Below are 27,048 nucleotides of genomic sequence, written 5' to 3'. Positions count from 1 at the left end.
TGTCCATTTCTGGAAACAGACTGTGTAGCTAGCTGGGCCTTGAGTCTGATCTAGTGCATTTGTTCTCATGTTCTTGTGCTATTCTGTGCTTTTTGGACGCTGGCTAAACTTCTCCACCCATCAACATAGCTCAGATGGCATGAGCACAGATTTGCTGTGTTCCTGTACCTCTGGAGCATTATTGATAGAACTGTTGCCAAAAATATCAATGGCAGGACTAAATAACCCCCTTAAAAACACCTTTAAAACCAAGTTTCCAAAAGATTGCCAAGTAAAATGTGAACGCACAAGTCTGGTAGCTCTTAATTGGAGGAAAAGCAAAAAAAGGCTTGACTTTTCATAGGACTATGGAATAGCTCGTGTTAGAAGGGGCTCACAAGGATCACTGTGTCCAACTCCTGGCTCCTCAGAGGACAACCCAAACCTCTCCAGTTCTGGAGTTTTTCTGGTGGTGAGGGCAACAGTGCTTTTCAGCCTATTACACACAAAACTTGTGCACTCAATTCAGGAGTGATTGAAATGTGTCACTTTTTCTTAGGGTGTTTCAGAATAACAGCAAACTTGAATGATGTCACCTTGTACAGGACTGATGTAACTATGTTAGTTGGAAGATAGAGGACCAAGAGATTATTCTCCTATTTAAATTCTTGTCATGGGATATATGTTTTTCTCTGGGATCCCGATGTGCTGGTTTTGCAAGCAGCAAACAGGCATATTCAAAGTGGGGAGGCTTCTGTAAAATTCAGCTGCTTGTCAAACTTCTTGGAACTGAGCACGGGAGCATTTTCTATACAACGGACTTCTGTCAGCACAGCTGTGCTGCTCAGGAACAGGAAGAGGTGTGAACACTGACCTGTGTAGCTGTTTTGACAGAAACCATTAGCAAATATGCTGTTATATTGGCAAAACTTTTTTCTTTCACTGATCTGCTCAGGAGTGCACTTCCATAACAAGTTTCACGTTCTAGTGCATAGTGTAATTTGGCCCAGAAAGCTGCATGTGCACAAGCATTGCTTTGCCAGTATATGATGTACTTTTATCTTTGGAGTAATAAAGGACTCTGGCAAAGACACAGACTGAACTTCCAAAATCTATCAATAACCCAAACTAATAAAAGGGTGAAAATGGAAAGGAGGTATGTTCAAATAAAACAGCGTTCCGAGAAACCAATGGGAACTGACAGGCTCCCTTCTCTGCTGGTGAGATTGACATCCTTGTGGGGTTCAGCTCTGATATGCACCACCAAGAAGGTGGTCTTCATAGCTGAGGGACTCCATCCCTTTAAACTTGTGCTGCTTCTGTTGCTGGTAGACCATCACCAGGTGTATGTTTTCTTGTTCTGAGATTTAGCTAGCCTTTTACACTTGTGTTAAAAAGCCTAGCAGTGCTGTTTTTTCCACTACTGTTTCTCTGGTCACACACAGCCTGAATGTCCAAAATATTGTGAATTTAGGAATAAGAAACAGTTTCAACCGAGTGCAATCCTGAAATGCTCTTGTGTTCCCGTTCCTTGTTCGGTATGAGAAGTGTATACGAAGTTTAATGAACAAGTCATAATTCTTCCTTGCTTTAAGTATTGACTTTCAACTGTGCACAGAAATGATAGCTTTCTTATGACTTCACGCTTATGGCTTGTTCTTTCATCTACATGTAACCACCCTAAAATTAGCAGTATTTTGTATAAAATCTGAAACTTCAGGTTTTGGATTCTATCCTAATGAAGAGTACTGTAGAAGACTGCCTGTGAGTTGTAAAATTTGACACTGGGTTAGTTTACAGTGAATGAAACCAGATTAGGCACTGAAATCCTGGGTATGAACAACATAGCAACACAGTACAATTGTGGAGACACTTACTGATGGTTTAATGTTTATTTTTCAGTAGCTATTATACTTGGACTGGTGCCTAGCTAAGTTAACAGAAATAAAGCTGGAAGATTTTAGCCATAAGCCATGCAGTGAGCTTTAGTAAAGCAGTGTTTGTTGTGCTTGTGTTCTAATAATCTGTCGAGAAGACCCAAGAAAAGATCACCAAGCATTTTATTTGTTGTTACTGAATTTTTCTTGTCTGGTTTCCTAAGGAATTTGTTCCAGGAGACTGTCTTGTCTTGTAAGCCTCTCTCTTCTGCTTTGTTATTGTATTAATCTTTTTTTTTTCCATGCATGAGATACTTTTTATATGACGATTGCAGCTTTTTGCTTGTTTGTTTGTTTGTTTAGCTGTTTCAAATGTGGAGGCTTTGAGATTTCAACAAAGAAACAGATCTCATTGTCTTTGTTGTGCCACTTCATTTTATTTTCTATGGGTGTTATTAGATTGGTAGGAAGACTGTAAGTAGCTGATTTTGACCTGAAATGTTTCCTAGTATGCATATGGTCTTCATTACTTCTGTTTTTAAAATCCTGTGATAAAATAAATCCCTTTGCCAGTAGCTGAAAAAGAAAACAGTTTCGGGTGTAGAAGACAGAATGAATTGAAAAATAGCCTGTATTTTGTCATCTGCAGAAACCAAAATGGTGGCAGTATCTGGCACTTTTCCATGTACTTGAACATTAAAAGCATTCTGTATCCCAGTGTTTATGTCAGAGTTGGCTGACACCCACTGATCTGCAAGTTCTCTTGTGGAGAAAACTTTGTCATTGTATGTTGTAGACCTTATTGCAAAGTAAGGTTCTAATGAGAACAGGACTGTGCAAAACAGTCCTCTCGTGAGTAAATGTTCTTGTGAAGAGAACAGAATAATCTGTTTGTGACAAATAGAACAAGAAGTAATTGTTTAAGTGTATACAAAAAAAGACTCCATTTAAACACTAAGAAAAGCTTTCTTATAGAGAGGATGGCCATCTTGCACTGGAGTAGAATCCTGATGGAGACTACACAGTCAGAATACAGCTACACTGTGGTTGTGTCTTTTAGTGAGACTTGACCATCATTTCAAGGGGAGAATGTCTGAGGAGGGGGAAAGCAAAATTTGTAACCTGTTTAGAAGAGGATTACGTGGAGCTGTGACTAACAGATACTTTCTCATATAAAGTCATATTCTTTGTATGATTACATGGGCTTTCAGATATTGTGGAATGGACTGGATAGGATGTTAAAGATTGTTTAGTTCCAACTCTCCTGCCATGGACAAAGTCACCTTTTAGTTGACCAGATTGCCCAGAGCCCCATCCAACCTAGCCCTGGACACTTCCAGGGGTGGGGCATCCACACCTTTTCTGGGCAAGCTGTTCCAGCACCACACCACCCTCATAGTGAACATTTTCCTCCTAACAGCTAACCTAAATCTACCTTTTTTCAGTTAAAAACTGTTCCCCCTTGTTCTGTCACTACCTGAAAAAGAGTCCCTCCTCATCTGTCCTGTATACCCTCTTTGAATACTGAAAATATGTGTCTGCTTAGAGTATATAATGTATGACTGTCAGATTTTTACTTCTATCTAGGGTCTCAAATTAACTTTTTTTTGCAGTTTTGAAAAAATTCAGAAGATGATGTCCCAAAATTGATGAGTATTTTGTTCAGGTATTTAGACATTTCTTTCTCTGGTATCCTGTTATAGGTTGCACCTTCCTTGTTTTGAAGGCATTTCTCATCTATGAGATACGAGTCAGACAATTTGATGACTGCCCTAAGAAAATCATTTTAGGTGGGAAAAAATGGATGTAGAATATAAGTTGTCCACTGCAGATACTTATTTTATAAAGGTAAAGATTCTTTTCTCGTATGACCATTCCCAAGGAACTAATTGAAATAATCTGTTAGCAGAAAAATATTCAACTTAGACAATAAATAGTGAGTTCTTGAATTAATCAGTTTTTAAGCTGTTTTAAGTAACCAGATGCATTTACTGTTTTACCACCTTGAATAAGTTCCTGTAAATGATCAGTGACTATTATTTGCAACAATGCATAGTTTAATCAGGGAATCTGCCAATGTTAAAAATATTCAAGATCATTTTCATATGTATTTCCAAGATAATTCTATTGCAAATTTTCTTTTTGTTCACATAGGCTCTAATATACTTGTAAAATACTGCACCCTTCTGCTTCCACCTGATCTACCACAGTAGTTTCAGTTAAACTTTAAGCTAGGATTTACAGCTTCACCATGTCAAATAGAAAATTAATGTTATATCAGGACTCTAAATTAAGCTCATTTTACTGTTTGTGATGTCTAAAATCAGAGTTAGGTACTCGTTCTTTGAGCTAAGTAAGGATTGAACTTGTGTTTATATGCATAATATGTGTATAAACCAGAGAGCTATAGTCAGTCTCTGAAAATGAAAAATCAGTAAAGTTATTGGGTTGGAAAGGGAGCCTGGAATTTAAAAAATATATTGTATTCCATATAATTTAATCTTCAGGGATTAAATCTTTAGGAGTTTTCAGAGATTTGTTTTGGAAAGATTTGAGGAAACGTTTGGAAAAAAATCTACCCTCATTTTGAGCTTTTGACGTTTCCCAGCTTCAGCTTGTAGTAGTTAAGGCCCCTTGAGGGACTGTATAGTATATCTTAAGGGAGAGTTCATGGTTAAAATACACAGACATGTATGCCCAGAGATGGATGCAAAGAAGCACTCAGTCCACGTTGGTTTCTTCCAACTGGACTCCACAGATTTGTTTGTCAGCAATACTGTATGTATGCAGTCACAACGAGTGATGGTCTGTTGAGTTTTTAACCACTTCAGAAAGAACGTTGGTTGCTTCAGGTGTGAAATAAATGTGTAAACATGTAGTTACTTTAAAATTCTGTCAGTCACGGGATAATAATTCTGCAGGTGAGGCAGCACAGAAGTCTGTCTGGGCAGCTCTCCTCAGTATTTAGCTAGTCCTTGGGAGAGTGTTAAACCTGGATGGGTTAAAGGAAATGCCTGTGCTGCGCTGCTCAGAGTGGTTGGCCTCATTATTTTATAATGGGCTTTTACTATGTAAGTGTTTGGACTCATAAGATCCACTGTACCAAGCAGGGTACAAGGAATGATTCCTTACCTTTACAAGCATGTAGCTAGGAATATTTGTATGAACTCAAAACAGCAATGGGGAATTTTAGTTCTGCCCGAGGTTCCTTACAGGGGGTGAGAGGGAGTTTGAGTACTTAATCCAAGAGTATTCTGAGAGCTTAAGCTTTGAATTGAACTTGTTTTTAGCAAATGGTCACTGAGTTTCACTTGATTCCTGATGCCATCTAGAATAGCACCACCACTTAGATTGGGAAGCAATTACTGCCTTGAAATTCCTAATGTGAATGATAGGAGCACCCTTTTGATGCTTGCAGTTTGGGTTATAGAGACAATTGCTTTCTCTTGGCTTATTTGACATGTTGAAGAGCAAGAAAACATGTCCCGGGAATTTCCAGACCTGCTTACGAGTCTGCTGAAAACCAGACTTGCATTGTTTGAGATGGTCTGTGGCTGTGTCTCAGAAATGTGGTTGGTGTTTCTAGAGGAGTCGAATGAGGCTTAGTGCTCAGATCACATAAAAATTGAATGGAGCTGGACAACTGGCAGAGCTTATTGTTTGTCCCCTTCTAGTCTTTCAGTAGCTAAATGCTAGCGGAAAGTTATGATTGGATTTAATCATTTTATCTTTGCCTTCCAATTTATAACACATGATATTGTTTAATACTCAGATGCTTAAATCATCATGTGTAAAAGCAGTGAAGTAATTTATATACTGTACGCATTCACAGTCATCAGTGGAGAAAAGAAATTTATTTCTCAGATTGTTGGGGAGATTTTGTGTGCTGACTTACGTTTATTTTCTGCTTTTTTCATCTCTCCTGAGAGCTTGCTCTGACTTCACCTTCTTCATATCAGCCCTGATCTCCCGTAAGCTTGCCTACCCAGGAAGTTGTACTTCCTTTCCTTCTGACCAACACATGGCAAGCATTTTCCAAGTTGTTACTGGTTTTGCAAACTTCTTTGGCAGCTCTGACATTGCAAAGTTTCATATAATACGTCTGTTAGATTTTGGCTTTTCTCATTATAGAGAATTGCTTGTGTTCTTCTGCTTGTTTCATTAATCTTTATTAAGTAAAGCTGTAAGCTGTCTTTAATTGAATGTTTTCTTTTGGCAGTAGAACAAGTCAAAAGGTGTTTCTCATTAATTTGTTATTCAGCAGGGATAGCCATCTATCTGGATTGAATTTGTAACAATGTTTAGTCCCTATTTGTAGAAATGCCTATGTTGAACATATTTTTCTATGTTTTGCTCAGAATATCCTATACACGCTCACTTTATAATGTCATTTCTCATGTGGGAATTGAGCTACAGGGAATATGTCTGTGTTGACAGCATGTCTCCGTGTTGTTTTTTTCTCTCCTTTTAGTACAATGTGTTTTATATTTTGTCTTATAAAATTTTATCATGCTATCAAATCATGAAGAAGTGCAGAAATGATGGCTTTTGGTTTTCTCTAGCATATGATCTGAATATTTTGCGCAAAGATCATCATGAGAAATGCTGACTTTTATTTTTATGACACAGTATAATAGTGTAGTCAGACTTTCCTGTAGAAGTTAATTACCAGGCCATCAGTAGCTTGAAAGCAAATGGTATTAAAGAAATGAGAGCGATAGTTCCAGGTGTTGCACTAATGCTAGATTTTCCTTCCTTCCAGGTTCTGTGCCGTTAGCCATGCTTGCTTTTAAAATTATTTTTATTTTTATTTTTTATTTTTTTCTTTGTTGCTTTTTTGGAAGGTGCAGACTGTGGATGCTAGGGCAACTGTTACATTTCACCAAATACAAATCAAGTGTACGACAGCCTGAGGAATAAAGAAGTATTTTTAACCCTTCTAAAAAACCCATATGGATCAAAAGTTACCTGCCTAAAAATATTGTTTCTAAGGTGAATGTTGTTTAAGTGGAGATATTGCAACACGTTGGTGACTGTTTGTCCCAGATGTTTGCATGTGGCTCCTAGTCAGAATGAACTGGTTTTATACACGTTAGGAATTTCTGTCATCGTATCATCAGTAGCCCCTAAGTAAGCAAACTGGAGTGTCCAAATGCATGTTCAGTACAGGACTTGGAATAGCATGTGATCTACAAACACATGGAAGTTCGTCTGGGACAAAGTTGTTTATTTGGTTTGCCTGCTTTCTTAAAATTTGTGAAGAATGCCTGCCATAAATGTAGCTAAAAGTCCCACTGTCATCTGGCAAAAATGAAATAAAGCTATGTTGTAGATTACATGGTATTATAAAGCTCAACCTGGACAGACACATTAGTCTGTTTTTCTAACAGATCTTTTTTTGGGAACAGCTTTTGCTAGCATTTTTAAATTTAATGTGACATTTTTGAGCATCTGGCATTTGGCTGCTTCACTAATAACACTTTTGTGCAGCCTAACAGCTTTTACCGTTGTTGCATTTTTCCTAATCTTCAGCCTGACCTTTCTCACTTCATAATATTTATTTCTGTCCCAGAACAGAATTATTTAGTGTGGATTCCAAAGCAAAGTGTGTCTTGTGTGATAAATATATTCTAACAATTTTGATTGTACTTAAGTGGATAAAGTAGCAGTCATTTGTTATGACATGTAAAAATTTGGGGAAAAAAAATAACCCTGTACGATGCCGGTAAATATTATCATTTTTCCTGTGGTATGTTTCAAGGCTTGAGTGCCCTCACATGGCACCCACACACTAATCGCAGGAATGATTACCTTCATGATGTCAGAGGTGGCTTCTGTTTCACATTAATTGCCTCCATTTCATCAGGGCAGGAATGTATCTCCAACTTTTAATAAGTTTTATTTCCCAATAAAGAGTGTCTTTATTTTGCTAGGTCTCTCTGATCTTTCTTGTTACAAATGCTCAGTCCTTCCATTTGTCAGCAATTGCTGTGATGTACTGTAATTTAATGGGATAGTGGCAGCAGTCTCACCTCTGTCTCTAACTGAAATGCTGATATATTGCCAGTGTTTACAGGAAGCTTACTTGCTGAGAACTTCCTTCACCAAATAAATCTTCAAAAAATTGCCTTTACTGTCTTACGTAGTTACTTCTTCGGTAAGCCCCCAGCTTGTGATGAGGGTTTTAGTAATTTAGTGTTTATTTTGATATGTTTTAATTGTCTTTCAGATTTACTGTGTAAATATTTTTAGGTGGCTTGAGCTTTCTCTTATTGCTCTGCTTTGCCAATTTGCCCTTCAAGCAACTTCAGGCATTTTGAAACAGATGTGGCCTGCATTATTATTCCATATTAGCTGCATTTCCATCTCATATGCTATTTTATACAACTTCAATTGTTGTGTGCTCCAGTATATGTGGGAGGGGACCTATCCTTTGTCATGTTGCACATCTGGTTTTGAATATTCATACAATGTATGCTGTGCTGCATACTAGCAAAAAGAGATTCAGGCAGTCTTAGTCAAAAATATACTGTAACATTTCAACTGCAGGTTTGTCTTTGGCCACAAGGAAAGTTCTGAGTAAGTGGGGATGCTAAGTGTAGCCTTCAAGGTCACTTCTCCATTATTTTGTGATATGTCATGAGCAATACAGGATTGCTTGTGGTGGGCTATGGCTTTCACTTTGTACACGCATACCACAAGGGCCCTTGTTTTCTCTAAGCTGATGCAAGGCAGCCAGCTCAATTTATTCTTTATACTTGGGTAATGTTCTGTTTGTTTTAAGGAAAACTTCATCACTTAGCTGAAGGATCAGGACGGATCCAGGAAGATGTAGGTGTAAATGAATTTGCTGAGAAATCAGTCCTTTAGTGAACGTTTAGAGTCTGGGTTTCTGGTGATTTATACATATGTGTCCAACCTGCTGGTTCTATGTTTTTGTTGCCCTCTTATGTTTTAATGATAATTATATTATGTGCAGCCCAAGACAGTTTTCTTCGTCACTCAATGTGGCCCAGGCAAGCTATAAGGTTGGACACCCATGGACAATGACAGCTCTTAGGAGAAACTTAGAGGTCTGACTGGGGGTTACTGTGTCCCACAGTCAGTTCACCCATTGAACTGATGCGCACTTTGCAGCAGAGTAAAGCAGATTATATGCAGCAATTGTGAGATCTGGATAGAGCATGATGTGGCAGGTATCAGATCAATATTATAGAATAGGGATTCGGGGGGGGGGGGCGAGGGTACAATTTCCTCTTTTTTTTTTTTTTTTTTTCCTTTTAATTTCCAGATGCCATTTTACAGGAATCGAAAGCCTTAAATATTGTCTCAAACTCAGACAATGGAGATATGTATATTCTGAGGCCAAGGATTCGTGCAGTCGCTTTTCCAACTGAAATTATTTCAGAAATACTCAGTTAAGTTGTAACTAAAATTCTCTGGTACTACGATTCACTAGAAGGCAGTTTAGAGCAAGAGTGTGCTCAGCTATGTTGTTTTACCTTCAGACACTGCCTCTCTGAAGCCTATTCTTTCCATAATTAGCAGAAACTGTCTTTTTAGGGAAAGGTGTTTTGTGTACTGGTTAAAGTTGATAAGGCCTGAACTATGTTATACTAAGCAGGAACCTATTTTTAGGCTTACCTGTGTTTGATTGCAAATTTGTGCTTTTGCACAGTGAATTCAAATGTGAACACAGTGTTTTTGGCCAAACGCATGCTTCAGATGGTATTTTAATAACTTTGGTGTTTTTTTTTTTTAATATAAGTATACATGTACATGTGTGTTATGGTGAGATTTATCGACTAGACTAATGGTTTTCTAAATGTGTGTTCTCTTTCAAGCCTTTTCTTGTATTCCTAGTTATTTCTAAAACATCTGCACAGGGTTCCTCCGTTGACCTGTGTAGTTTACTCAATAATGTTCAGCTTTTGTTTTCTTTTGTCTAGATAATAAGACCTTTCATTTTTAGAAGTAGTTATTTGTCACTTAACTTTTATAGTTAGATGGCTTCTTTTTCTCCCAGGCAGTTAACAGGCTCTATGCCACACCATCTACAGTAGATGTTTGCCTCTACACTAGCTTTTTCAATTCAGACTTCAAATCAAGACCAGAGTCTTGTATCTTCCCTTTTTAATTTTTTGTGACTTTTGAAAGCCAATTAGACACCCCTCTAGGACCTGTGAAATTAACCAGGGAGGCATCAAATAATTTTTTCTGTCTTGAAATCAGGCTGTTGTCATATGTGGAAAAGGACTTAAAATCAACATTTCTAAAATGCTGCTAGAAAAATGTGTGAAATTTTGCCTGTCACCTTTCCTCAATTTAGTGTTTAAAGGATGGATGTTTGTCATTGCCAGAAGAGCAGTGCAAAAAACCATAAATTTTCTATGTACTAAATGTTTTATTTTCAGATGTTTTCTGTTTATGAAAACATTTGTGTGAGCAGACGTGTTGAGATGACTTTTCTTTGTTAACAGCTCAGACCAGTGCGTAATTTCTCACTGACTTCAATATGCTTTTCACTATTCAATTAAAGTTGTTTTGAGTATTTTATTATTATTATTATTGAGCAAGATTTGGTTTTTGAAGTGGACCCACACATATTTAAATGATTTTAATGCTCCATTTCATCTCAGTGAGATAACGATGTATGCTTGGAGCCACTCAGAGCATTTTTGTGTGGACCCAACATTTTATTTGCAAGTTGAGTTGTGCTTGAAACACTTTTTTTTTTTTTTTTTTTTTTTTTGTGAACTTAGCTGTGTTGATATGAGAGGAAAGGCCACTAATTGCTCCTTAGGGTCTTCTAGTCAGCCATTGTCAGAGAAACGATTTTTAATAACACTGGATAAACTAGTAATTTTGGCTTCTCTTTTGTGATTATTAAAGTCAGTGAGCTGAAGATTTGAATGTAAGAAAGTTGTGAATCCTGTCTTCTGAAATATTTGTTTTGTGGCTTTGTTGATAAAGTCCATTTGCTGGCTTTAGTATCCTGATGTTCCTTGTAACAATGAGCATAGAAGCTGAGCTCCTCCTTAGCCTCCTTGGCTCCCAGTTGTCCCAGAAAAATGTCCTAGCAGATAATTAGGTATTCTATACCACAATGATGGAAATCAATTTATTTGTTGGATATTGTTTTGCTTGGTATGAATTAATGAGCAGTAATTGGAGTAACACAGTACTTTAACTGCAGTTCAGAAGTGATCATTAATATCTTGCAGTGTATTTTAGAAGCTGCTTATGAATTTTGTACTAAATAACATTGATCCAAATGGAGTAATTGAAGATGGCTGCCCTTATGTGTAACAACTTTTAATTTTGTGCTGCAAGCAATAAACCCAACCTTGACTGTCACATCTACCAAGCAGGCTACCACAGTGTTATTTATGGAGAATAAATAAAAGGAATTTGGGAGACTGAGAGGTTTTTTTCTTGTAATACATGATGATCTATCTATCTGTCTATCTATCTATCTATTTAGTTTTATGCTGTCTTCACAGATCAGAGTATTATAGAAACTTTGCATTACAAGTGCTAGCCATAGTAACGGTCTTGACTGTAACAGCTCCTAACTGTTTGCTCCTTTAATTAGGGTATTTCTGCTAGAGATTTCTGAAAGGAGAAAAGAAAGCAGGAGAAAACTTTTGAATTTGCTACCTCTTTAAGGAGTAGAAACTTAAATCTCTGACTTGTAAGGGCTTTGACAGTTTGTATTAGTTTAAATAATAGAATTCCAATACTTTTGCTTCATAGAATCATACAATCACCAAGGTTGAAAAAGACTTCCAAGATCATCTAGTCCAACCGTCTACCTACTACCAGTATTTCCCCACTAAACCAGGTACCTTAATGCAACATCTAAATGTTGTATTAATGTAATAATAAATGCAAACATCTATTCAAAATGTTTTTTTTGAAGACCTCCATCAGTGGTAGTTCAACCACTTCCCTGGGCAGCCTGTTCCAGCACTTGAGCACTCTTTCAGAGAAGAAATATTTCCTAATGCCAGACCTGAACCTCCCCTGGTACAACTTGAGGCCATTCTCTCTGGTCCTATTGCTGTTTATCTGGGAGAAGAGACTGGCTACAACCTTCCCACAACTTCCTTTCAGGTAGTTGTAGAGAGCAATAATGTCTCTGTTAAGTCTTCTCATCTCCAGACTAAACAATCCCAGTTCCCTCAGCCATTTCTTCTGCGGTTTGTGCTCCAGACTCCTCACCAGCTTTGTTGCTCTTTTCTGGACATGCTCCAGGACCTCAGTGCCTGTAGTGTAGAGAGGAACCCAAAACCGAACTTGCTCCTTGCTCCTGCTGGCAACACTATTTCTGATGCAAACCAGGATGCCGTTGGCCTTTTTGGCCACCTGGGCACACTGCTGGCTCATATTCAGCCAAGCTTCCACCAATACTCCCAGGTCTGCTTCCTCTACACAGTCTTCCAGCCGCTCTGCCCCAAGCCTGTAGCGTTGCCTGGGGTTGTTGTGGCCAAAGTGCAGGACCTGGCACTTGGTCCTGTTGAATGAACTTTGTCCCATTGGCTTCAGCCCAGTGATCCAGCCTATCCAGATCTCTCTGAAGGGCCTTGCTACCCCAGCAGACACTTCCTCACTGCTCAGTGTCATCTGCAAACTTACTTAAGGTCACTCAATCCCTTTGTCTAAGTCATCAGTAAAGATATTAAACAGGACAGGCCCCAGTACCAATGCCTGGGGAAAACACCACCTGTGACCGGTCGCTAGCTGGATTTAACTCCATGCAGCACCTCTCTGGGCCTGGTCCTCCAGCCAGTTCTTTACCAACAAAGTTTGTACCTATCCAAACCACAGGCTGCCAGCTTCTCCAGGAGAAGCTTCCCTGTTGACTTCCACTTTGTGTGGTGGTGTTCGCTAGTTCTGTGAAAGAAAGAGCAAAAGGAAGTTAGCCTTGGCTCTTTGCATTATACAGGCACAGTAGTATCATAATGGTCTCTAATTTCAGCCTTTAATTGTTTGACTGTATTGTGATTGACAGGTGATAGTACCTGCCAGGTAGGTCAAACTGAATTCTGTATTTGGCAACCTCTTCAGCCGATCAAGGAAGATCTCAATGAAAATTTCGTAGTGTTTTTTGGAAGACATGATGAAGTAAAGTGGAGATACCAAATCTGTCCAGAATTAAGATCAAATGCATCACCTGCACAGGATAGAAACAGACAAATTAATCTTAACATTGTGCCAGGAATAAGTAAAATAAAATAGCATTAAGTGGTTTTACAGTCTGGACAACTTGTGAACAGAAGCTGATGAAAAATATTGGTTCCTTTTTATTTTCAATAGTAAGAAGTGTTTGTTGCACTTGTCCTCGGTTGAATTACTGTTTGCTGTCTTTCTGTTTTAGGTTATGGACAGACTGGTCCAATGGTTCAGAGAAGTGGATATGACTCCATTGCAGCTGCCATGTCTGGTCTCACACATATCACAGGGCACGAGGTATGGCTCTCGACTTTTAAATTTAGTAGAATCTGTGACATGCTCCATGTACTAATCACATTGTGGTGTTAGCTAGCCTTTGTTAACACCTCTGCTATGTATGCCCTCCACAGTCCAACAAGAGGCCTTATCTCTGTGAAGTCAATGAAATGGTAGTACTATTGCCCATGCAGTATCTCATTCCAGCCTTAGAAAGTAAGTCAGTGCCTGAGAAACAGAAAATGGAAGAAGATTGGTATCCTAAATTTCCAGTGAATAAGTTATCAATCTTTAATCTGTGTGACTTTCAGTCACTTCAGTAACTTTAATGGGCAGATTAGCTGCTGGATAATGAAACCACACTTTTGTGGAAAGCCTCTCCTGTGCTTTGATATAGCAGATGCATCAGACCTTTAAAAGTTGGAATGGCGAAGCCATCCAGATAACTTCTAACTTTTCAATCACCCTGCCTGAAAATTTGCAGGGACATACCATTAGTGGCTCTGGAAAAGCTTTATGTGCTGCTACTCCCACTGACATCCAAGATTGTTGGATCATACAGCAGTGCAGGAAGCATTACAGGGGTAGCTTAGTATCTGGATTACACTAATACATAGAATATGTATCTTTACCTCAGAGTAAAATGCTGGTGAAATAGGTCTTTGCTTAAGCTGTCTTTGAATCACCTGTAGGTAATGAGGTCTCCAAATGTCATTTCCTGAGAGAGATAGTGTTAAAAAACTATGCCCCATAGAGAGGGGCTCACAACCCCATGGGGTTTAAAAAGTTAGAGAGGGACATATAGTCCCAGCTGAATAAAGGAATTGATGTTGAAAATTTGAGGGGAACAAACAAACCAAACAACAACAAAAATGAAAACACAGGGCTCTTGTAAGGCTATTAGGTATGTGAGTGATGGAAACTATGAGTGCTATGAGAGCAGTATTACTGAGTGACACTTACGAAGATGGATTTAATTAAAAGATTGTGTTAAGATCTACACTGCAAATTCAGATGTTGGTATCGCCTCCCCTGGAATTGAGGCAGTGTAAGCAAAAATCGTGTAATCATTGCTGGTAACAGTTTCATCTATTCACTAGGGACTTTTAGCAGTTAATTCAAATCTAGTTATTCTCTGGCATGATTAAAATAAACATGCTAAAACACGCCTTATTATTGATTTTCCTTTTGCAGTTGGTCATATATTTTATCAGTTTCTGAATAAAGCATTTTTTGTTGTAGAGAGGACAGTTTTGTTTCAAAGACTTGAGTGGTCAGTAGCTCTGAAGATGCGTGTGCCTTTTGTTATAGTGAAATTTGACAAAAACAGTTTTAAAATCATACTGTATGGTTGCTTGAAAATTTACTATTTTCAACTAAAACTCCCATGTCCTACATTTGTGCATGTAATTGAGTATCTCTGAATTCTAAACAGAGCCAGCTATGAAAAAATGTAGCAAAAGCTTATTTCAGGCAATATGTGGAGAAATGACCAAAGTAAAGAAGAAAAAAGAATTTTGCTCACTTTTGTGGCTTTTTTTTTTTTTAATTAAACTATTATTTTTTGCCTAATAAGAAGAATTTGTACTTAAAGTCCTTAAAGCAACATGCTCCTTTGGAGCATACCCTAGTAAACTAGATCACAATTTTTCTTTCTTTTTTTTTTTTACAGTAAATTGAAAATGTGTTTAAAACTGATGAAGAAAGAAAGAAAAGTTATGATGTTTTTGTGTTGTCTAGCAGTAGCTGTACTTAATCAGCATAATAATATCAGTATAACAGCGCTCTGCAGAAACTTCTTTTTAATAGACAAACTGAGTAGTGTGCTTGCAGTGACTTAAAGCTCTGAGCTGTAGTAGACAAACTACAAAGTTGGGGAGCAGAAAAAAGACATCTACGTACATCAGTGAGTTGCTTAATTTTAAGGTACACTAATGTGTGGATAGATTGGTCTGAAAGTAATACTTCTTATTTATTTCCATGGAAACTACACCGGATACAAAGAGCAAAATGACTCTGCTTGACAGAGCAAATTCTCAGCTACAAAACAGTATTTTTCAACACGGTCACCACCATTAGCTACTCTTTTTTGCCAGCAGTGAACAAGAGCCTGCATGCCATGCTTCTCAAAATCTGCACCAATGGAGGTGGCCCACTGTCACTTCTGCCACTGCTGAAACGTTCCACCCACCACCTCATTGTGCTCACATCCACTGTTTGCCCTCCACAAACATTCAGGAAGCATCAGTGAGTGCCATTGGATGCAATTTTTTCTGCACGGAGGAATTCAATGACAGAGTTTTGCTTTGCACACACTTCTGTGTCAGACGTCATTTTGTCAGACTGCCTCTGCTGTTTATGACTGTCTCATCTGTTTATGACAACAAAATGTAACAGAATATTTGCAGGAAGGGTCAACCTCTGCTGCCATGCCACCAACATCCACCTCTGACATCGTGGGCCATCATAATAGGATAAGAGGCAGTACTTTCATAGCAGCTCTTGTATTTACAGCACCACACAAAGCATTTTAACAATAGAACAGTAAAATTATGTTCTGTACTTGACATTTCTAAAATTGATAGAATTCATAGCAATAAGGACTGCGTTTTAGAGAAATTAAATACTGCAAATTTTGCTCTATTTCAACCATCTGGCTACTGATTTAATTTCTAAGACAGTTTGCTGCTGCTGTTGACTTTTATTGGATACTGAGCAGCTGTGCTTCTATACAGTAACTCTCAATATTATGCTATGAAATCTCTGTATTACTAGTACAGGAATTTGAGTAAAGCTTAAACCTTCATTAATTTGATCACGCACATAACATTTCCTGCAATACTGTGTGTAACACTTACTTTGAGGCAGTAGATCACAGTGGAAATGTTTATTTTTTTCCAAGTTATATTTTAGGTAGTGAAATAATTAAAAATGTGATATGAAAGTGGAAAGGGCCAAAAGTACACAGTAATATCATGTTTAACACATGGAATAGAACTGTTGAAAGGAGTGCAAGATTTGTGCATTTTTCATCTGATTTTTTTGAGAAACGAGAAAAGATTCCTACGTGAGGAAATTTTGAGAATCTTGCCTTTTTTGCATTTTTCCTAAGAAGTTACTGTAATTGAAATCACTTCATGCCGGCTGTTTTGAAAGGCTTTCAAGTAAAGTTCTCATGTGAACCTTGAAATCGAACTGTAGCTTTTGCAATTTTGAATAGTTAAAGGCACAAACAGCTGTACTTGTGCTTTTGTTGACTGAACCAAATTTATCTACTGTAGAATGCTATCTTTAAATCGTGTTTTTATGTGCAGATAAGGAAATCTGGATGGAGTTCCAACTCATACATATGTACTCGATTACCTCTGTATCAGAAATGCTATGACATCTGTGGAATTTGAGATTCTAGTGTGTATGAAAACTTCAAACCCATTTTATATAAATCTGTACCAGAAATTCATTTTGAAATGAAAGTTGCTGCTTCTGGCCAGATTTAGTTAATTTTATTATTTTTTTTTTTAACTGTAAATTAAAATATGCAAAAAGGACTGAGTTGATACCGATGACAATTTTATTGTCCTGGAAGACATAATTTATAATTTATTATAAATAAATTATTATTCCAGGACATAAATTATGCCCTGGAAGACATAACTTTATTGGTTAACCATCACATTCAAGTTTCTTATTTGATGAACGGAAAGCTTTTGCTTTAACATATTCAGCGTCAAATGAATATTGCTTTGAAAATGTCATGAAACTCATGGGGGCAATAATTTGAACTTAAATAAAAACAACTTGGATACAAGTGCCCTTTACATCTCCACGTGGATCACTGCATTCAGTGCTAGGTAGCTTTATGGTGCTGCAGTGTATTCAGTAAGCATTTTTTCTTGTTGAAGCAGCATTTTTTATCTTACTGGACACTAGACAGCAAAACATGATTAGAATCTGCAGTACCAGAGGGGCCGTTCTTCAGTTTAAAAACAAATGACTACAAAAGAGTACATGTAGTATATAGTTCAGAGCTGTTGAAAAAAAATATAGCCCTTACTGGTTAATATTAGCTGCAGCAAGTTATTTCCATTCTGTAAGGACTGCTGGACTTTTATTAATACTTTTACTGTGCATGTCATTTCAAACCAATTTCCAGTTATAGCGGATCACTTTTTGTAGCACTGATGTAAAACTGGGAAGAGAAGTTATGTCAAAGGGAGAAAAAAAAAAAAAAAAAAAAAAAAAAAAATATATATATATATATATATATATATATATATATATATGTCAGGAAAGGAATCTTCCAGAATACATTGAGGCTATCATGAATAAAAGTGTAAACTAGTGGCAAGTTTGCAACAGCATAGCACTGGAGTGAAATTCTGTATGTTCAAGCACTTTATGTGAGGCTTCACTGTTCACATAAAGCAGCTTCCTATCTCTTGTTCCACAGGACAGACATGAAAATGTAAATGAATCTATTTCACATTAGTTAGAGAATGCATCCTGTCACAGAAAGGCACAGGTGGACATTAGAAGCTGATTTAGGGGAGGAGGGGGATGATAGTTGCTGAACTATCTTATTAGGCACACTGAGGAAGAGTGGAAATTGTGCAAACTGCTGCAGAAATATGTCTGCTATGTTAAAAATAACATAGCAATATAGTAGTTTGACTTGTTAAGTATAGGAGTGTTCCGTAAGAGGAAACTGTGAAAATATGTGCTGTGGAAATCCTTAGACCTTTGGCTTCTGTTTTGTTGTCTCTAACAGTATCTCTGTCCTCTGAGCATTTGTGTGTTGAAGTATTGATCAGAATAGAGCAAGAAGTAGTGTAGAAAGTAATTTATAGTTTACAGGCTTTGCAACATCTTGATGCATGGGATTGTGTAAATACTGCAAGAATACCTCTTTTTCAAGGGTAGCCTTTATGTTTTGGTTCACTCAAAGATGCTTTTATCTATTGTTGCTTGTGATGAGGAAACATGTAAACGCTTTTTATGATAAGAATTATGTGGCATATACTAAAACAAACTAATGCTTTGCTTATTCGTTCTTCTTCCTTTTCCTTTCTTTTCTATTTGCTTTCTGTTTGTTTTTATTTCATTTGGAGTGTTGCCTTCCTTTTCTTTAGGGTGGTGAACCAGTTAGAGTAGGAGTAGCCATGACAGATCTTGCTACTGGCTTGTATACGTGTGGAGCAATTATGGCTGGCTTGCTTCAGAAGCATAAGACGGGGAAAGGAATGCACATTGACTGCAATCTCTTGTCATCTCAGGTAAGAATTTAAAAAACAAATGAACTACTTTTAGTTGTTAAGATGTTTGAACTGAAATCCAATATTTTGATATAAATTAATGCAAATTAATAAGTATAATTTATGACAACGATACTAATGAAAATAAATTGTGTCAGTGACAACTTCCTTATTATGCCACTCTGGCAGTGCCCATTTCATATGACATGGTTATAGTTATTACAGCAGTATGTCTGTTTTCCAATTTTTAGAGAAGACCTCCATGGTCTTTTAAAACAGTTTAATCAAGCCTTTGATCATGCAGAGATAGCAAGCAGTTGTAGTAGGGGGTTGAAGAAAGACGAGTGTAAGTGGTGAAACCACCATTGGAAGGGAGGACTTGGCACTGGGCCATGAAACTAGCAGAGTGATTGAATGGCTTGAACAAAATTGTCAAGTAATCAAGGATCACTGAAATATAAAAGTAATCTAATCTGAGAAGTCTGCCTACTGACTCTGGAAATTAGGGAATAAAATAAGTGTGAATATGCAGTATTTTCTCTAGACCGCTGTAGAGAAATCTCATCAAAATTGGAAAGACAGAGACGTGATGACAGCTGTATCATATACAACTAATCATGAGAACTTGAAATTGCCATTTGAACATCAGTTATGTCATGATTCTTTCTTCTGCTGTTGTTTGGCTTTTTAATGGACTCTTCTGGATTATTATTTGGCATTTTATCAAATGCTGGAAGTAGAAAGAAATGAGGCTATGTGTTGGTGCAACTCCTAATTCATCCTTTGTCAGCTTTGTCAGCACAGTTGCCCTTGGAATTATTTTGTTTAAGGCAGCTTTGGCTGTGCAAAAAAAAAAGCGCTCTATCTTTGTGATATTTCACATTATCCTTTATGCCACTCATTGGCATATAAATGAGAGGGAATGAACTCTCAGATATCTGTGTGTTCACAAAACAAAGTGAACAAAGTGTGCATGATATGTGATTTTTGGCCCTTATGTGCTTAGCTGAAGAAGTACAAAATGGTGAAGGGATGTTTATATATGTACTTTTTATATATTATTTTATTCTGTACTTGTTATTAAATTGTATTTCTATTAAAGTTATTAAAGAGTAATTCCATACATGGCATTCTAATTGCCAAATAAATCAATGCTTCTGTTGGTAATATTTTAGTTGGTAATATTGTAATAATGCTTCTGTTGGTAATATTTTAATAATTCTACCAATTACTGTGGTAGAATCAGGTTGTTCAGAGAGGTTATGGTTTTACATACCAAGCTGAGATATCTAAGGCAAGGTCTTCCTTGTGTGTTGAGTCTTTAAAAGAGTGAGTCTCACAGATACCATCAAAACAAGGAACCTGAAACTGTAGATTTTTAGTTTGCTCTTGTTGCTGTTGATTGTGTGATGTCATTGCCAAAGAAATGCTGCTTCTCCTTCAGTGTGAGTTTCACTGGAGTATGGTCATTTTTAGTGAGGAAAAATCTTTTTTCCTGTGTTGAGCGAAAGTGCTGCTGTAATGTCCTGCTATTCAGTTAGGAGAGCAGGGACGTACATGAAACTTGTTGCTTCCATCAGTGTTTCATGCACTGAGCTAATATGCTTATCCTTTTGTCCATCCTTTCACCTGAACTGGGAATTCTGACTCAAGACTACATATATAAATATATATATATATATGAGCGTATATGAACATATAAAGTATCTTATAAATAATACCTGTCTATAAATAATATCTATCTCTCTATAATAAGTGTATAATATATTCCTTGAGCATTATTAAGGGCTTTCAGAAGTCATTGTTGCTGCCTTCCACTACTTAAAGGGAGCCTACGGGAAAGCAGGAGACTTAGGGAGGGTAGTGATACGACAAGAGGTAATGGCTTTAAATTAAAAGAGGGTGTATTTAGATTAGATATGAGGAAGAAATTATTCACTGGTGGTGAGGCATTGGAGCAGGCTGCCCAGAGAAGTTATGGATGCCCCATCTCTGGAAGTATTGAATGTCACGCTGGATGGTGCTCTGGGCAGCCTGATCTAGCTGGGGGTGAAGGGAGAGGGGGAAAAAAAGAAGAAAGAAAAAGAGAAAAACAACTTCCAGGAATTAAAGTTCTGAAATAGATTGAAATCCCTGAACCACATTTGGATCATTTTATAGGAAAAGCCCTAAGTATGTGCACGACCAATTGTGTCTCTGCTGTCACTTTTCTACATGCTTTATAGAAAGGCAAGTGGCTTTCTTTTTTTTTTTTTGTAGGGTGTTGCTTTTGATGCTAATTTTCTGCACAGATATGCTAATGACAAAGGGCATTGAAGTGAATTCAGCTATCAGTTACGCTTTTTAAAGAACTTTCCCTCTGAGTGGCAAGTTTGTTCATTATTTTTCTGGTTCAGATACAGAAAAAGTATCTGATAAATGAAATCCTGGTCTCTTAAAATTGTTTTATTGTTAGAATATCTTAAAAAGACATTTATTTCAAGTGTTACATATCAGACAGTTTTGTCCAATTGCTCTATGCCAGTCTGTGACTATAAAAGAAAATTTCTTTCTATGCAGCGAAACAGAATTCTAGAATTTTACTGAGGAGATGCAATGACCGCTGGGATGCGGTTTTGCAGTGAGCACTAACTTTCTTTATCTATCATCTATAAACTTTTAACCCGTGCCATACAATTCCTTTGAAACTTTTGACTTTCAGATGATTTACAGTTGTCAGCTCCAGACCTTTCAGCGTCAGCATCTAAATGGTGTCCTTTAGATGATGCTAGTAAATAAGAAGGAAGTGGGTTTTGGATTTGGTTCCAATTATGCAATTGCGCCTTTTCTTCTGTTGTGGCTTGAAAAAAAAAAAAAATCTCTTGGAAGTTTTAATATCCTTCCTGTATTTAATTGCAACCAGGCTCTAACAAATACTGTAATAAGTTGGTTTCTCTTGGACTGACAATATGCAAGAAGTATTTTACATTTAACTTTTCTGCAGTTTTGGAGCGCATTGTTTTTGAAGATTCCACAAACAGGATAATGCAATTAATATTGTTTGTGTTATATAATTGTTCATCAGACATTTCTGTGCTTCTGATTATTAGGTTTTAATTTGAATTTTTTAAAGGAAACTTCATCTTCAAATTTTAAAGTGACCCTAGAAAATTGGCATGAGTTATTTTCTACACTGTATCTCTAGCTCTAGTTGGACAGTTTATTCAGAAAACACCGAGGTTTAGAATCTAATAGTTTTTGGGCTTCTGGATCTCTTTTTCCCAAAATGCATCTGTTTAAGGCATATATATTTCAAGTGCTTGGAGTGGTCTCCATTAAAAGTTTTCGTGACATGTCTTTTACAAACTGCTAGTTGTATTTGAAACTGACACTGATTATATGCTGCCTGGAGGTCACATATGGCATCATACAGCAGTAAGCTGTATGAGAAATAGCAGTTGTGGAACTCAAACACTGTGCAGGTATCTTGGCAGTAATGCATTGCTTTTCTACCTGCTAAGTTATAAGTTTTCTGAATACATAAACGTATAGGAACTGCGGAGTCACGGCCTGAGCCACTGACTGAGCACCTGGAAGAAAAGAACCAGTCAGCCCTGGGAGCACATATGGAGGTAATTCACCTGTGTGATTGGAAGGGGTGGAGTCTGGCTCCACCTCTCTTGAACCTCATTTAAGGGCTGACTGACAGTGGGGAAGGATCCTTTGCTGGAGTTTCTTCCTTTGTGGAGTTTTTCTGCAAGCCTAGATTTTTGGAGATGGGTGAGCATTCTTTTTGTAATACCTTCTCATTGTACAGGTCTTGCTGCTCTTACAATAAGGGAAATCTGTTTTTCTAGCGATCGTTGTTTCTGGTGATTTCTGGAGCCATCAATAGGACTCTTACACAGTTGTCTTGTTTTGACTGTGATTTAAATGAAGAGTTCTTTTTTACAAGCTTAGAGAGTGTTATTTTGCAAAACAGTGTTCTGTCATGTAAGAAAAGTGGGTGTGCTTTGTATGGAGACGTTCTTTTTCACTGTGCAGATCTGATATGGTAATATAACCAAGTCTAAATTAACATGACCATCTCTTTAGATTGTATGTTTTGCATCAGGCACTTTTTTTGGCTGTTTTTCTCTAAAATTTCAATTGAGGATCTCAGCTTAATACAGAGCAGACGTTATCCCTCAGAGTTTTAAGTAGCTAGAATGTTGCTGAAGTAGTCCTGGAGACCATAGTAATATGACAGTAACTATTTCATATTGGCCTCTTTGGAATGTGTTGTGACTTCTAATGATTAGTTAGTTGTTGGAACGTTGTACTCCAATTGGTTTTCAGATCTGATGGCTTTCTTTGCTCTGTAAACAGAATTCTAAGTCAGATTGCAAGGGAAACAACTTCTTCATTTGCTACTTGACAGTGAAGTCTTCATATTTTTGTCTTTGCTGCAATTATTTATTGTGCTAATGAAGTGAAATCTGAGTGTCTTGCAGCTTCATTTTCCTGAGTTGTAAATTAGGACTAGGAGGTACATACAAAAAAAATGCCCCTTTAGTACATAGAAAAGATAAAAACAACTATCTGGAATGGGTAAGGGAGAGAATCAGAAGACAAAGAAAGATATTCCTTTTAATAGGATTATTATTTAGATAACCTTTGAATATGGATATGACTTTGGAAATGGTATCAAGATGTTTATTGTACTTAATTGCCAACAGATCACATTTTGGGATCATGCTAAGTATTAGGAGAAAAAGGATATCCTGGATGTTTCGAAGTATATGATAAAGATATAAGCAAACATAGCAGAATAAGCAAAGATCCTGCCTGCAGTACTGCACGTGGCTCTGAGATCCCCAGCACAAGAAGAGGAGGCCAGGAGGATTATGAGAAGGCTGTGAGGCAGAGGGAATTGCAGCTGGTCAATCTAGGGAAGACAGGGATCTGAGGCGACCATAACCAAAGGCTCGTCCTTGTTTCGCCTAGGATAGGGCTGTTCTTCTTCATAGCCTCTGGTATGATGCTGTATTTTTTTATTTTTTATTTTTTTTAGGAGAAAAACAATGTTGGTAACACACTGATGTTTCTAGTTGTTGCTGAGCAGTGCTGTACAGAGCCAAGGCTGTTCCAGTTTTCTCAGATTCTCCTACTGCCCTGCCAGTGAGAGGCTAAAGGGGCACAAGGAACTGGGAGGGAAGAAAATCAGGATAGGTGATCTAAGCCAGCTAAAGGGTTATTCTGTGTCATATGACATCATGTAGAAGGAAAGCATGGAAAAGATGGGAGTTCATTGGGCTTCCTTCCACTGCTCAAGGACTAGCTGGACGTTGTTTGACAGATGGTGAGCAATTGCTTGTGCATCACTCGTTATGTGTATACACAAATACATTTTCTCTCTCTTTCTTTACCTTAGTGAAAAGGTTTTATCTCAACTCACAAGTTGTACTTTTTTTTTTTTTTTCTTTTTTCCCACCCATTCTAATAGGAAGGGGTGGAGTGAGCAAACAAGTGTGTGGTGCTGAGCCACCTGCCAGGTTAAACCACAACAAGGGGCCTACAGGTAAGATGAGGAGGGACTTTTTACAAAGACATGTAGTGGCAGGATGGGGAACTGAAGGAAGATAGGTTTATATAACATGTTAGAAGAAAATCCTTCATCATGAGGGTGGTAAGATACTGGCACAGGCTAAAATGCCTTTTTTACTGCCTGGGAAAACTATGGAAGTGCAGCTTTAAAAGTCTTCAAGGCTGGGTTGGGAGAAGCTCTGGGCAATTTGATCTGTTAGGAGGTGTCCCTCCCATGAGGTTGGAGCTTGAGGGCCTTTAAGATCTCTTCCATTGTAAACCTTCCTATGATTCTATGACTGATATCCTTAAAACTCACCTCTGAACACTTCTGAACTGAAATTGAAGTTTTTAGAAGTCGCTCTCTACGTTGGCCTGATTTGGATAGGGCCTTTCAAGATGTTTTGCAAAGAAAGCTGGAGAGCTGTAATTTGATGGAACAGGTTTCAATTTTATGTTACAGAAAAATTGTAATTAAGTAAAACTAGTGATTTCAGTGTGCTGTTGAGCCTCTGGAGGTCTCTTAAGCCTTCACAAGCCTGTCATTTTTGTGTATGCTGATGGGATAACTATAATAATGATAACTAAGGTTTGAGCAGTGCTTTGTATGATGAGACCATCTCAGGTAACTTCGATTAGCTTTTTTATTTAATAAAGTGAAACAGTGGAGAATGATGATGGAAATTTGGACTAACTACTACTTATTGGTCTGATGAGATTTTGGCTGCCATGACCATGTTTCTCCATGTTTCTATCATTCTGTATGTTGTTATTTCTAGCTCATAAGTGAACTGCAAAGTATCCTGGTTTGAGCCAAAACACTGTTAATAGTATTCTGGTATGTTGGTTGTTGCTGAATGATGGGCATGCCTGGGGCTGAGCTGGGCAGGGCCAGATGACAGGGAAGAGCTGCCACCATGATGGTGCAGCATGAGTGCCTGAATTAATCTGAGGGTTATTCTGTACTGCATGACATGCATCTCTGCCTGAAAGTCAGACTTCAGCTATTTGTAAAAATGCCTTGCCTTCTTTGGAATGAATGTTTGTAGTACTAGATTTCTATGATGAAAATTATATGAAAGTACTTTAGTACAAAAAAATTAAGCATGCTTGAATAGTTAAATTTTCTAACTCTAATGAGGAGACACTTTCAGAAAGAGATGTGCAAACTTGTCACTATAGTGTTATGCAGAAATGCCATATTTCTGATGCATTGATAGTACTAACTCATCTCTCACATCAAATAGAACTTTGGACAGTGTTTCTTTTTAACTTGTATCTGGCTTAACAACTGTCTAGGTTAACCCCATTTGTGTTGCAGGCAGCATTACAGTGCTTGAAAACAACGTGAACAAATTAACTTGTTAATTTTATTTTTCTAACTTCGCAGCATTTATTTTGTGCTATTTCTTTCAGTTCCACAAGTTTGCTTCTTGTATCATCCTTGTAGTCCACTAGCATATTAGCAATTAATGGGCAGTGTTCAAAAACCTTGTGGTGTTAAAATTACGAAACTAAAATATTGGTACTACTCTACTGAAGTAATATTATTGTACATAACTTCTACTCCCCATCTTCCTCTATTTCTGTACGTGCAACAGTAGATTTGTTATTGCACCATATGCAAAACCAGCAGAAAGTAAAGGTTCCCCTTAAAAATCCTCTTGTGGGATTTTACTGGAAAAGAGGTTCTGATAAAAAGAAGAAATACTTTGCTTTTTTGATGCTGTCGTCTTGTCATACAAGATGATGAACATCATAGAAACCTTGGAGTTGAAAAGTACCTTTAAAGATCATCTAGTCCAACTTCCCTGCTGTGAACAGGTACATACACAGCTAAATCAGGTTATCCAGGGCTTGATCCAGCCTCACCTTGAAAGTCTTCAGGGATGGTTGCCACATCTCTGGACAGCCTGTTCCCAGTATCTCACCGCCCTCACTGTAAAAGGCTTTTTCCTTATTTCTGACCTAAATTCTAAAACTTCATTCAGAGCAAACAGTCTACTTGATGTAGCTTCTGTGTGTGGAAGTTCCATGTGTTTTCTCCTTAATCTTTTCAATCTCTTTTTGTACAACAAAATGGCTATTTTGTATTAAAGGAGTAAAAGTTATGGATAGGCTTCTGAATCATTCTGCAAGGGAAGCTGCATGACAAAGTGGTACGTTTCTTGAACAAACCAGGATGAGGAGTTATTTTGATCTCCACTGTCTTCATGTTCCATTATTAATAATTTGATATCTCCCAGTGTTTCCTACTGTTGCAGCAGTACTTAACTGATTTAGTATTTGAAAGAGTTTTCATTTTTAGGAAATATCAGTATATCAGCAAGTGCCTTGGATACTGTTGTGTTCTGGGCTGGTTTAAGACTGACTCAGTAAAATTCAGCTGTCCTGAAAACCTTGATTTTGTCACTGTTCCATATGTGTCCAGCCTTCTAGTTTTATGTTTTTGTTGCCTACTTTTGTAAAGTTTTAATATATTTATTAAAAAAAGGTTTTGTTCCTTACTTAAATATATTAAAATATAGTCAATGTGATATTTTTTGCTTACAGTAATTAAATATTTTATGTGGCCTAAAGCAATTTTTTTTCACTCGCTGTGGCCCAGGTGTGCCAGAAGGTTGAACAACAATGGAGGCTGTTACAACCAGTAGAGATTTGACTGTGTTAATAGCAGTGTGGAGTATTTGCACACTTCTCACCCAGCCAAGTCCAGCTGGCTCCTTTCTACGTACCAAATGAGAAGTTTAAAAATCTACCTAAAGCTACTGAAGCTACCATTATTTTGTGGAGGGATGATAATGTGCAGAGTGGGTAGTAATGGCTTCATCAGAAGTCATGCTTTTTAGTTTTTTTTTGTGTAAGTGCTAATGAGGTGAAGATGAGTGCTATAGATGTACCAGCTCAGCACTGTAGATGCTAATTAGATGTATGCATACTTTTCC

At 37.5% G+C, this 27,048-nt stretch overlaps 1 protein-coding gene across 1 annotated transcript in view; it reads left to right on the top strand.

The window, feature by feature from the left end:
- Positions 1 to 27,048, top strand: part of SUGCT (succinyl-CoA:glutarate-CoA transferase) — a gene marked incomplete at both ends in the record, with an annotated part of 326,326 nt that overhangs the window by 28,252 nt on the left and 271,026 nt on the right. The window contains 2 exons of the mRNA XM_079538007.1: positions 13,237 to 13,328; positions 18,437 to 18,580. Of these exons, the coding sequence (XP_079394133.1) occupies positions 13,237 to 13,328; positions 18,437 to 18,580 (236 nt within the window). The remainder of the gene's footprint in view (positions 1 to 13,236; positions 13,329 to 18,436; positions 18,581 to 27,048) is intronic.

This window comes from Tetrao urogallus, assembly GCF_951394365.1.
Source record: "Tetrao urogallus genome assembly, chromosome: 7".
In the NCBI taxonomy this organism is placed as follows: Eukaryota; Metazoa; Chordata; class Aves; order Galliformes; family Phasianidae; genus Tetrao; species Tetrao urogallus.
Note: the sequence above shows the minus strand (reverse complement) of the source record. Positions and strands in the feature narration are given on the sequence as shown.